Below are 13,974 nucleotides of genomic sequence, written 5' to 3' on the forward strand. Positions count from 1 at the left end.
GGTTCGTAGGTTTGAGCCTCACATTGGACTTTGTACTGACAGTCTGGGGCCTGCCTGGGATTCTCTCCCTCTCTCTCTGCCCCTCCCCTGGTCACACGCACACTCGCTCTTGCTCTCTCTCTCTCTCTCTCTCAAAAATAAACATTTAAAAACAAAAAACCCCTAAAAACATGGATAGAAAGCCAAGAATTGATAAGTCACTTCCTTGCCTAAAACTTTCAGTGGTCCCTCAGTGTCATTAATAAGGTTCCCTACCTGCCTTTCTAGCCTCACATTCAGTCCTTGACCATAACTACACTGGCTCTTTTATTTAGTTTCTTAAGGTTTACTTATTTTTTAGAGAGAGAAAGAGCACAAGTCGGGGAGGGACAGAGAGAGAGGCAGACACAGAACTGGAAGCAGGCTCCAGGCTCTGAGCTGTCAGCACAGAGCCCGACGCGGGGCTTGAATTCAAGAACAGCGAGATGACTGGAGCCGAAGTCAGAGGCTCAACTGACTGAGCCGCCCAGATGCCCCCCTTTTATTACCTCCCCCCACCTGGAATGACCCTACCACTCCCCCATCTCTCCTGATGACACTGACACATTAAAAAGCACTTCCTCCTCTCCAATCCTCACTAAAGGCAGAGGACAGATACATATATGTTACCCTCTAGTTTGTCCGGTTCTTTTGTAAACACACATACTATCAGAAAAAACAAAAACGAAAACAAAACAAAAACTGGGAGCATAACCTGAACCTGTGTAAAAAGCTACACAAATATGACACTGTAGTAAGAGGTTATGTGTATACAAACATGAAACATTTTAAAAGTTGAGGTTAGAAATAATTATTAATAGGGATTCTTCTTTCAACCTCCTAAATTGTTCTGCATGTCTGAGACATCTGGGAATGCTACTTTGGAAACTACTGCGTTATTACAATAATTTTGTACATACATATATCTAAGTCTTCATAAAGTAGTTCCAATCCACACTGCCTTAGCGCACCCACAGTCCTTCACCTCAACACAACTTGTAAAATCTTTATTTTCCTGTCCGCCTACTCTTGAACCTAGTCATTTTGAACGATTTCCTCTGGATCACATCCAAATCTCTGCAGGTCTGGGAGTGAGCCCACCTGGACTCAGGGAGACTGGGTGGGGGGGGGGCGGTCCGCACTGTGTCAGTCTGCACTGTGGTCCCCTCGCGCGTCCTAGAGTCACTTCTGTCTCGTCCACAATAACGTCTTGTAAGTAAATGTAAGCTGTGATTTCCGTGAGAAGCTTATCGCGTCGTGCGGGAAGTCTGCTCACAAGTAGCAGACGGGAGAGTCGGGTCAGAGTCTGTCCGTGCAACAGGGGGACTTGCCTGTGGACGAAGTGCTCTCCGAGGACGACCGCTTCCGGGCAGGGCTGCTGCTCGTGCTCTCGGACAGTCGCTGGGAAGACTTCTCTGAGGTTGGCTGGGAACCTGGAGAGACAGGAAAGGCCAGGAATCACAGGGAAACTCACGTCTAAGCACAATTTCAAACGACTGTGTGTCAGAACTAGACTATTTGAGTTGCTGTCATCACCACTCCCAGCAGCCATACAACTTGCGAGAGGACGGGGAGTGGACGAAAAGCAGGGAGAAGCCACACCGCGTGCTGCCAGCACAGCCTCACGGGCCTCTCCCATGTCAATTTCTCCTGTCACGTTACACAGGGAAAACGATTTTAGAGGGAGAATGAACGGAATTCATGTTAGTTCTGGCGCATCACCACCAGGAAACACATCATCGAGATGTTTATCGATAAAAGTCACCGGCAGGACTACAATCACACCTGTTCCTGATTGTCAGTTCGAATTCATCCCAGAAACCGACGGACAAAATGTACAGTGCAATTAATTAGGAACAACTGATGTGAGAAAAGCAGGTCCAACCTGAGCGTTTCATTTAATAGAATCAGAGTTGGATCTTAAACCTGTGAGGTCACCCTCACACTCTGCGTGTTTCCCCTATAGCATATTCTGCAAGGACTGCTAACTTATCTAGGAAACAGAGCAAACGTACTTTAAAGCTGTACGCTTGAGGTTCCTTCGTTATATACGTAAGAGCTCTTAAGGACAAAGAAACTCGATTTCCTTTCAAAAGTCACATACTTAATGTTAACCAAAACCCCTATCAATGCGGCATAATTTAACACATCTCTTACTCAAGAGAAAAATATGTTGTTCAGGAAAGATTCTTCTTCTGAATAAAATATACTTGGTTCTGATACTGGATTCTTTAGAACCAAAAAAGCCAGCTGTTGAGAATGCATAATAAATGTCTGTATCACGTTGGTCAAAAAAACTAGCAGTACTCTGAAATGTTCACATTACACTTGAAAGAAGTTACAAATAGAAAGCCTATGCATAACTGTAGTACAACTGTAGCACAAAAGTATCAGAAATCAAATACCTGAATATGAGATTTTTAAGATCCACCTCTAAACGAAGAGTGAACTCCTTGATGGAGATGTGACTAAGTGAGCAAAGAACAACTTGGGGACAGAACTGAATGGAGCCACGTTTCTAGTGTTTCCCTTTCTCTGACACAGATAATAATAAACCGTGAGCTTTGTTCTAATTATGTATTATCATAAATCACATCATTGTAAATCCTCTCTGAGTCCTGCTCAGGCGAGACAGAAGGCTCTGTGCTGCCATTCAACAGTAACAAGTTAGGTTCTCGGGAAACTGGTATTGTAACAATACATCCTACTTCCCCAACACAGACATGACCAATGTGAGATCTATTCAAGAAGCAAGACTGTTTATCCTTGAATCTTAAAAATAAATACAAAGGGATTTTAAAAACTGACAGTACAATGAATCCACCCTAGATTGTGGTTGAGATAAGATTTCCATTTAAGAGTTAAATACCACAAAAATATCTTTTTCAATAAAGATTGTACTTTTAAGTAATCTCCGCACCCAACATGGGGCTCGAACTCACAACCCTGAGATCAAGAGTTGCATGCTCCACTGACTGAGCCAGCCAGGCGCCACCCCCCCTCCCCCGCAATAAAAATATCTAAGAGGTAAAAGCCCAGGCATCAGTGAAGACATACCTTAGTAAGTATTAATATTGAGGGGTGCCTGGGTGGCTCAGTCGGTTATTCCGGCTTTGGCTCAGGTCATGATCTCACGGTCCGTGAGTTCGAGCCCCGCGTCGGGCTCTGTGCTGACAGCTCAGAGCCTGGAGCCTGCTTCGGATTCTGTGTGTCCCTCTCTCTCTCTGCCCCTCCCATGCTAATGCTCTATCTCTGTCTCTCTCTCTCAATAATAAACGTTAAAAAAAAATTAAAAAAAATAAGTATTAACACTGAAAAATTCACACACTGGACAGATAACTACTTCCTACTGAGACACAGAGCCAAGACAGAAGACAACAGTGGCCAAGAAGCTTGAGACACCAGAGGCCTCTCTTTACCGTTATTCTGCTGAATGCTCAATCTTGGACTAACAACTAGGGAAAGGAGTGGTTGGAGAGCACTTTTTATAAAGTCTTCTCTCTCAGTCATAAACTAACATTCATCAGTCCAGTTTATATGCTTGCTTCTACGCTAGACATTGTGAAGGCAGGAGGAGAGAGAGAAAAATATTTTGAAAGTCTCTGCCCCTAAGGAGCTTATCGAAGGTCTTGAATGTCATCACGTGCACTTCAGATGGCGTTTGTGCCATCCACGCTGGAGCTCTGTCTTCAGTTTCTAGGCTACGTGGTAATGTTCCCCAAATTTCTTGGTCATCTTCAAGAAAGTCTTGATGAAGGTTTCAACTGTACCTTTGAACATCAGGATATCCTGAGAATCACCCTGCCTGGCCTCACCGCCCTCAGGGTCAAAGAGGGAACCGGCACCTTCCTCAAAGCTCCTCCTTTGGAGGCATCTGGAGCTGCACAGGAGGCAGGAGGAGGTGGAACGGGGGTCAGATCCCTGGAGATCATTACTGGCAGCATTGTACGGCAATTCCTGAGAAACTGAAACAATTGGGAGAGAGGTGGCTTAGCTCACCTAGCTTCTGAGCCACTTTTCATTTCCTGAAAGTACTGGAGGCCGGCAGCCTATTCTTAGGATTTAACAGGAGACTGGAATGAAACTTCATTCAGGATGTTTTTCACTTTTCATTTGTAAAAGTCTGTTTGAATTCCCTTTTCATAAAAAGCAGAGATGGTCTTAATATTTCATATTTCAGGGGAAAAAAAATGTATCCCTGAGATACAGTTCCCTAGGGCTTGGTAGTCATGAGATCAGATCCTTATTTTGCTAAAAGAATGTTGGTCATAGGACAGTAAGAGGATGAGAAAGCTGGAGGAAAAAAAACTAATGATAGAAAGCAACCAAAATTAAGACTGGAAAATGATGATAGAAGCTTGTATGTAAGAGGCAGCAACCTGTTAAAGATCGGGTGAGATTTGCAAACGTTATCTCCAACACTGCCAAAAATGTACTATTTCATAAGTGCCATGTGCAGCTGGGTGGCCGGGGGAGAGCAAGCTAACGCCCGGACACAACAAGAATGTCCATTTCAAGGGTGAACAACATATCCACATTTCGAAACCTAAAGCGGAGTGCTGTGCACAGCTGTGCGTGGCGCAGTGTTAGGTACATCACCAAAGGTGCCCTGAGTTTGAGTCCTGGCTCTGCTATAATTAAGACTTTTAAGATCTTGGCAAGTCAATGCACTTGAACGTTGGTCTGAGAAAGCACTCGAACTCACTCGGCTGATGCGAGTTTCAAAGTGAGGTAACGCAAGCAATTGAAAGGGTTTTTATAAACGTTATGCTCTCATACATAAATTGGCTCCTTAGGTTCATCATAAATTTTTAGACCTTAATTACTTAACAATGTCACTGATGCGTAGGCAACTATTCAAAATAAAAAGAAAAATGAAACAAGGGCAAGGACTTATGCCCACTTGGGAAGTGGAACTAGTTTAGGGGCTCCAGCATTATTCCTAAGCATAAAGAAGTACCCCCAACTGGGAAGCACTGGTAGGACAGGCACCTCCCAGGCTGGTCGGCACCTGCAAGGTGGTAAAAGCTCCTGGAAAGTGAATCTTCCAATCCGCCGACTCTTCACCACACCTCCTTCAGGGTCACGGCCGCGCTCTGGATTCCATCAGTGAAACCCGATGTGCCCACGGCGACCGGGCGCCAGTGCAGCTCTGGACGGGGAGGGGAGGGGAGGGCACCGCCGTCTGCTTGCCCCGCTTACTCTCGGCTTCGGCCACGCCACGGTGGGACTCCTCAGGTCAGTGACTGCCTTGTCGCTGTCTCCACCACGCGATGCGTGTTTGCTCCCGTGTCATCAGCGGTCATTTCAGATCTGCCTGGAGGGTTGTGAGAACACTCTGCACTCCTTACAGGACAAGAGGGTTGTATGGATTTCAGTTCGAGACGATGTGATACTTCGTCAAAGAATACACACGGAGAATACCTATGATTTTACGTATCAGAAAGTTCCCATGTCGATATAGCACGAAGCCAAATAATTAAGTACTTCAGAAGTGAACAGAATCGAAGTGGTAATTCCGCAACTGACAAAGGACTGGGTAGAAACACTACTGAATAACTCGTTACTCAGACCTCTGACAGCTTCAGAGATATGTTTAGAGCTTCCACACACACAAATGAAGCAGAAGTTATAAGTAAATCACCAAGAAAGCAACCAAATAAAATTGGACTTCAGCATAAATGTAAGGTGATTACTACAAGTATTCTTTTTCTTCAGCTAGAAAACTAGAGGTCTTCATGGAAAAAAGAAGGCAGACTATCAGCAAGGAGGGAAACAAAAAAAGGGACTATCATAAATTGGGAAAATAATAAGGGAATTAAGAATTAAAAACAAACTTAGAAATGTGAGGGAAGCTTGAAGTGGTTTTGACCGTAGAGTCTCTGGATTTTTCTTGGCCATTATTCACTGAGCTTTTAAACATAAAGGCAGGTTTTGAGGAAACACCTTTGACAAAGAAGACAAAAAGGGGGAAAGATGGTACTTCTACAGCAAAACTATAGGGTGACATCATGGGTAAGAATGTGAGAAAGTGGAGAAAACAAAAAAGGACATAACTGGATTTAATGGATAAGAACCTGGAAATCTTTTCATTATATATAAAAATGGGTGGAAACCAAGCAGCTGTTCTGAAGTTGATTTGTCACAAGAGATCTTGGTGTCTACACAGGAGGAACTGAAACCCATCTAAGATAAAAAAGAAATAGTACATTTTCAGATGTCTGGGTATGAGGACGGAGTCAAATGGGCAGAGATGTCAGCATAAAAAGAGACAATTCCCACTGATCGTGGTGTCTGTTGGGAAAAAGGTATCACCAAGCAAAAACTAGAGTAATAATTCAACCTCACTACTTCATTGAAGCCCTGAGGCTAAAAAACGAGGGAATTTCCAAACGTAAATTAACAAAAGAACACAGTGAATGAAACCAACAGCTGCTTGGATAAAACATGTATTTCTTTAGTGTAAATCCACTATGAAAACTTTCGAAACTTATTATAGTTACGAATTCTGGTCACACTCTGTTGGGAGATCAGCACTAAAGACCCAAGTAACCAGGGAATGGTTTGGGGGAGCAGATTGTCTGCTGTTTCCAATGCTAGAAATATCGTTGGGTAAGCCATGGAAAAACAGATTAAGTGTGCTAGATTTGGAAGGATACCATGCTGAAGCCAGTTTATAGATGGTACACATTTATTTTAAAATCACATACTTAAAACTAGTTTCTAACATTTAAATCATTCCTTCCCACCAAAACAATGTATTATAAAATTTTAAGAAAGAAACTTATTTTATCATTTACAAGTTAAGACTATCGGGAGTGTTTGTTGAACAGTGACTGCATCAAAGCTGGCTTATCACACAAAGGAATACCACAGTAAAAGAATATGAACCGGGGTGCCTGGGTGACTCAGTCGGTTGGGCGTCCGACTTCAGCTCAGGTCATGATCTTGCAGCTCGTGAGTTCAAGTCCTGACGTCGGGCTCTGTGCTGGCAGCTGGGAGCCTGGAGCCTGCTTCGGATTCTGTCTGTCTCTCTACCCCTCACCCACTCACTCTCTGTCTCTCTTTCAAAAATAAATACACATTAACAACAACAAAAAGAATATGAACCAACTATTGGGAGCTTCTGATCAGGTTTTTTTTTTGTTCCCAGATTAAATTCTGAATCCTTTGCTATGGTTCACAGCTCACAGGAGTCCTGGAAGCTTCTACTGAATGAGCTGAATGCTGAGATAAAAGCTGGTTCCATGATAAAAACAGCTGTTTCCAATTGTGGGAAATACATTTACTGAAAGCAATACATTTCATCTGACTCACCAATTAAATGCACTACAAGAGAGAATGATTCAGAGCCTATGCTGGTGATTTTTAAGCTAAAAAGTCTGTTTTCCTCCCTCTAATTAGGCTATTTCTCGTAATGCCCAAAGCACATCATCCACTGAAATGGAATCCCACTGGAAACCCCAGAACTGCACTAACCACCATAATCAATTTTCGGATTTCATCTTCACACGTGTTCGCGCTTTACTTTTGGGGGTATCTTTATACATCATGCTAGAGACAATGTCCTATATCAGAAAATTCTGATCAATGCAGACACTCTCCAGTTAAAAAGAAAACAAAGCACAGTATACTTTTCTTCAACCATTACATTTTTACAGTAAATATACTTTTTCCAAACGAAAATAAAAGTCAGCTCTAATTTACTCCTGGGGGGACAAAAAAGTTATTGAAACCTGTAGTAATTACGTGTGTGTGCGTGTGTATACATTCTCTACTTTGTGAGCTCTAGGGGGAACCATCCCCCATTTTTGAAGTCAGGTTGCAGACTGACCACGTACAGCCAGCCATGAGTTGAAAACGCTGAAAAACAGGGATAGAGTATGTGATTCTCTTTCTCATCAGGCCCATCTTGGGTCTACCGAATGTAGATACTGATTTAATTGGTTACCAGGACCAGGCGAGGCCAGAAAGGCCAGGCGAGGCTTAGGTGTGGAATCCCTATGATTTCACATGCATCAGGTTGGTCTTAGACTACTGGTCTCTAACAGTTCCTACAGAAGAACACAGAAGAAGAATGAGCTAACCACCACACAAACATCATTTATAAAATGATGAGAGCTGTTACTCCTTTTAAAGCTTTATGCCACTTAATTTGTTTAGTCCAAATTTGCTCAAGTGATTATCAGTTTGCCCAGCTAGGAAACAAGGCAAGGTCAGCCACCTGGCTCCAGACCACACAGGAAGGAAGATCCTTCCTGCCTGTGCCCCTGATCTAATTTTATTTTCCTCATATGCACACCAACATAATTCATAGATATGCCTGCTTTATGCCAACAAACACGAAAAATCTACTCAATCCAAATCGTAAGAATCTGTTTTGTTTTTTCTTTAGTTATTAGATAGGCTTCCCTCAACAATTAGTACTGTTTAAAAAAAAAAAAACAAAAAACTAAACTAGTTGTTTTGCTATAATGTTAAATTTATGGAAGATAGTACAAAGTGAGACTTCTCACACAGCCTTTACCCAACTTCCCCTAACGTTAACTTAACGTCTTATATTTTAACTATGATACATCTGCCAAAACTATGAAATTGACATTAATATGATTTTTTCCACATATGTCTTTTTCCTGGTCTAGGGGCCAATCACAGTATCACATTGTATTTAGTTACCATGTCTCAATCCTCTCTCATCTGTGACAGTTTCCTAATCTTTCCTTGTTTTCTCAGGTCCTTGACACTTCTGAGGTACACTGGTCACATATTTTGTACAATGTCTCTTTTTTTGGTTTTAGTATTATTAGACCAGGGTTGTGTTTCTTAAAAGAATACTGTGGTTATAAGTTTTGGAAAGAACACCACAGAACAAAGTTCCCGGCTAATTACATCAGAGGCTACCTGTTATCGGCACGATTCATCGTTGATGAAGTTAAGCTTGCACCCGGTGGTTAAGGTGTGGTCGGTCTGCTCGTCTCCTTCACTGCAAAGTTGCTATTTTCTCCTTCTTGTCCTCTGTTACGTGGCCTTAGGTCACTAGGTGCAGTCCATATTCAAGAAGAGGGGAATTAAAGTCCACCTCCTTGAAGAGGCTGGTCTACATATACTATTTGTAATTCTTCTGCAAGGAAAATTTGTCCCTTTCTTCCACTGATTTAATTGAGCATTCTTTTTTTTGTTTGTTTTTAGATAAGCTCTATGCCATACATGGGGCTTGAAACTTGTGATCCCGAGATCAAATGTCGCATGCTCTTCCAAGTGAGACAGCCAGGTGCCCCATACGATCACTTAGTTACATCAACATGGAGTAATGGGTATTTGCTGTATCTTTACATTATAATCCAATACTGTCACTTAATAGTGACATTATTATTATTATTATTATCTGTTGCTTACATTGTTCCTGCTTTGGCCACTGGGAAGCCTTTTCATGATAATAATGTCCAGAAGGTAATTGGCAATTTTGTATTATATGGCACAGTAGGAAGTCCTATTTTGGGTATTTTAACAGGATACCAATTAATGTATAATGAATCTGTCTTTAAGTTATACATAGAAAAAAATATCAGCTGAAGGCCGAGGACAAATTAAAATAACAAAGTTTAGTTATGCTCTTTGTACACTTTAAGAATAATTACCGGGGCGCCTGGGTGGCGCAGTCGGTTAAGCGTCCGACTTCAGCCAGGTCACGATCTCGCGGTCCGTGAGTTCGAGCCCCGCGTCAGGCGCTGGGCTGATGGCTCAGAGCCTGGAGCCTGTTTCCAATTCTGTGTCTCCCTCTCTCTCTGCCCCTCCCCCGTTCATGCTCTGTCTCTCTCTGTCCCAAAAATAAATAAACGTTGAAAAAAAAAATTAAAAAAAAAAAAAAGAATAATTACCATGTGACGTCAAAACAATCACATACTGAGAAATGCAAATATCTCCTTGACAGGATGTGTAATTACAAGTACGTAATAAACCAGCTGGAATTACCACAAAATGTAAAGCTGTAAGAATCTTAACGGTCTGCACTTCCTCACTTCCCGTTCGTTCCTGCACCCCCAGAAATCCAACATTTACCTCCACAGAAACCACTGTGAGCTCACAGGTGATAATCGGCCAAAGGCAGCCTCTACTCCCAGCCTCTTCGAGTTGACCCCAGCAGCACCTGACATTCCTGTCCCCTTAGCAGTGTGGTGCGCCCAGCGAAACAGGACCACTTCTCACGGCTTCAACAATCACTTACCTACAACTTTCCTCTTCAGGGTGATTTCTCCCCTGAGCTACAGATGCATATATCCCACTGAACAGCATGAAACCCAAATCTGCCTTTTATCTCCAGCCATCTCTTCTGAGTGCCTCCTTTCACTTAATTACACCGCTGTCCAACCCATTACCGGAGGGGCATCCTGCAGACATTCTAAAATCTTCCCCTTTCCTCGCCTCTTTTTAACGATTGATTGATTGATTGATTGATTTTTGAGACAGAGAGAGACAGAACATGAGCAGGGGAGGGGCAGAGAGAGAGGGAGACACAGAATCCGAAGCAGGCTCCAGGCTCTGAGCTGTCAGCAAAGAGCCCGACGCGGGGCTCGAAATCACGGACTGTGAGATCATGACCTGAGCCGAAGTCGGACGCTCAACTGGCTGAGCCACCCAGGCGCCCCCTCCTCCCCTCTTTTTAAAATCTACTTCTTCTGAATATGTTTTCTCCATCACTACCTTGGTTCAGGCCCCCATAAGATTCTGCTGGGGCAATTCCCAAACTAGTACACCTGATCTCTCCCCAGTACATGTACCACAGTGTTGTCAATTTAATCTCAGCAAATCATCCTGCTTTAAAAGCTTTAACTTCCCATTGCCCACAGGGTAAACTCTAAACTCCCTACAATCTTATATAATAAACAAGAGGCTTTATGATCTGTCTCCTGTCTTTCCAGTCTCATCCTGTGGGTTCCATATCAGACTGTAAACAGTTACCTAAGCACACTATGAGGTCACTAAGACCCTGAAAAGCTTCTTTCTCTGTGAGAAATAGTCTTCATCCTTTATTCTTTGCACACTAAACTAAAAACTAGGAGTCTTTCTAGCTCCTCCTAGGTGAGCCCCTCTCTTGTCTGCCCCCGAAACATGTTGTGAACATATCTTCAGGAGTTATCAGTCAGTATTTAAGATTTGTTTTTTTTAATATTAAAAAAATAGTTTTAACATTTATTTTTGAGAGACAGGGCACGAACAGGGGAGGGGCAGAGTGAGAGAAGGAGGGAGAGGTAGACACAGAATCCAAAGCAGGCTCCAGGCTCCGAGCTGTCAGCAGAGTCCGAGGTGGGGCTCAAACTCATGAACCATGAGATCATGACCTGAGCCAAAGTTGAATGCTTAACTGACTGAACCACCCAGACGCCCCACGTAAGATTTTTTTTTTTAAGAAACTTTTTTTTTAAAGTTTATTTATTTTGAAATAGAGAGAGAAAGAGCCTGCGTACGCACATGTGGAGCAGGGAGAGAATCCCGAGCAGGCTCCATGCTGTCAGCACGGAGCCTGATCAGGGGTCGACCCCGAGAACCATGAGATCATGACCTGAGCCTAAACCAAGTGTCAGATGCCCAACCAACCAAGCCAGCCAGGCACCACTGTTTAAGATTTTAGGTGATCTCTACACACAAAGTGGGGATCGAACCCACAACCCTGAGGTCGAGAGTAGCATGCTGTACCTACCCAGCAGCCAGGCGCCCCTGGAGCCATGGATAATTATTTGTAAACATGCCTATGTTCTCTGAGTAAGTGTAAATTCCTTCTGGCAGCAAATCACATCTTACTCATGATTTTATTCCCTGCTCCTGGCAAACAACAGACAATAACTGTGGAAGGGATAGCCATCATCATTAATAATTAAAATTAAAAAAAAATACATAAAGCTGTGCCAAAACAAACAAAGTTCTGACTTTCAAAGAGATTAAATTAGAAGATACCCCAGGCTTTAGTTAGTAATTTTTTCTTATAACTTTCCTTAACTAAAAATCGTTTTCTCAACTGGTTTTAAGAACTAGGATACGTAACCAGTTTTCATGTCTACTTGAAAAAGTTCCTAGTAGAAAATCAAGACACATTTCTACCCACTTATCAAAAGAGTAATTGTGAAGAAGACGCAGAGGCTCCACGAATTTGCGGATTTGTGATACAATAAAGAATGTATCTGTTCTCTGTCTGATTCTTGGCTTCAAAAACCCTTAGAATTTCCTGAGTGACACAAGGGTCTTTGTTATGCCAAAGAGCTGACTTAAGGTGGACCCTGGGTAGCCTCAGGGTGGGGCTGCTCACTACAAAGACCAATCACAGGATTAGAGGGCTGAAATTTGGGGCCAGCCCTATCTACAGTGCGGGGGGGGGGGGGGGGGGGGGGGGAGTGGGTAGAGATAGGGTTCGAGCACACAGCCAGTGATTTAATTAATCATGCCTATGTAATTAGGCCCAATCAACACTCTAGACACAAAGGCCTGGCATTGCTCCCCGGTTGGTGAACACAGTGGTGTGCCGGGAAGGCGACACACCCTGATCCCACAGACAGACACCGGGCAGGGAGGCTGTGTGTCCTCCACCCTAGGCCTTGTCCTGGGAATCTCTTCAATTCCTGATCTGCATTCTTTAGGACAATAAAACTGTAATCCTACGTACAGTGGTTTCAGTAACTTCTGAGTTGTTGTACGAAATTATCAAAACTTGAGGATTTGTGGGATTGTGGGAAGGCCCAAATTTGCAGCAGTCTAGACAAGAGTGTAGGTGGACTGGGGTCACTGAAACTTGCTCCGGCACAGGAAGTGGGGGCAGTCTTTGAAGGACTTTGCCCTTAAAATTGCAGGGTCTTTCCTCAACTCCAGAAAACTAGCGTCAGAACGGTGACTTCAGAGATCTTAATGTTTTTGTTATTTTTTTTAAGAGGGAGGAGACAAATTCTTATTCTTAAGGCAGATATTTTCCCACGTTAGACCTGTACCTGCAGGACCCTGCAACCAGGCTCACATCCATCCTTTCACCCCACCTCCTGTAGCCGGTCTCCTGGGTGACTTTAGCGTTTGCGCGGCTAACACGTTCAACCACCCTGGCTGTCAGCTCGCTTCACTTCCGCCTCGATTTCCCTACCTGTTACAAGCTCCTTCTCACAACTCTTAGATTAGAGGCCTCAAACTAAAATGTTCCTTGGAGACAGATACACACTTCAATATCTGAACTGAGCCAGATACGGCACACCACAAGGAAATGGTGTGGACTGAGACGAATTGAATAGCGCCTGCCCCAACAGAGTGGGGGGGGGGGGGGGGTGCCATTGATGTCATCCAGGAAATGGGAATTGGGGATTAACTTTTGCCAGATGTTCTGCTTTTTATTTTCCTTTCTTTCTTTCTTTTTTTTTTTTTTAATTTTAATGTTTATTTTTGAGAGACAGAGCATGAGCAGGGGGAGGGGCAGAGAGGGAGACACAGAATCCCAAGCAGGCTCCAGGCTCTGAGCTGTCGGCACAGAGCCCGACGCAGGGCTCGAACCCACAAACTGTAAGATCATGACCTGAGCCGAAGTTGGACGCTTAACCGACCGAGCCACCCAGATGCCCCTGTTCTGGTTTTTCTTTTAAAGGAAAGCAGATTTCTGAACTTTGTGTGAAATCTCCAGAGTTTTAAGCCTTGGCAATTAATTTTTAAAAACCTGAAGAAATCACAAATGGTTACAGACAAACCAAAGGGTGATGGCTTTTAACCACTGCTTCTTTATTACTTTTTTATTTCAAGTTTTTATTTAAATTCTAGTTAGTTAGCATACATGGTAAATAACCAATACTTTAAATGGTGCGGTTCCTCAGGGCTGTCTGAGGCCCCGGATTCCGGGTCTATCCCCTCCTTCAGGGAACATCATCCGTCACATTGTGACAGATCAACAGACATATGAACGCAGCAACTGTTTTGTTCCAGTGAAGCAAACCA

The 13,974-nt window shown here is 43.3% G+C and overlaps 1 protein-coding gene across 10 annotated transcripts in view; it reads right to left on the minus strand.

The window, feature by feature from the left end:
• ASH1L (ASH1 like histone lysine methyltransferase) overlaps positions 1–13,974 on the minus strand; it is a 196,958-nt gene that overhangs the window by 111,967 nt on the left and 71,017 nt on the right. For all 10 annotated transcript variants that reach the window (XM_086693033.1, XM_086693032.1, XM_086693030.1 and 7 more), the window contains exon 4: positions 1,350–1,451. In XM_086693033.1, coding sequence (XP_086549159.1) covers positions 1,350–1,451 — 102 coding nt within the window. The remainder of the gene's footprint in view (positions 1–1,349; positions 1,452–13,974) is intronic.

The sequence above is a fragment of the Puma concolor genome, chromosome E4 (assembly GCF_028749965.1).
Source record: "Puma concolor isolate L17-30 chromosome E4, mPumCon1.1.hap2, whole genome shotgun sequence".
Classification (NCBI taxonomy): domain Eukaryota; kingdom Metazoa; phylum Chordata; class Mammalia; order Carnivora; family Felidae; genus Puma; species Puma concolor.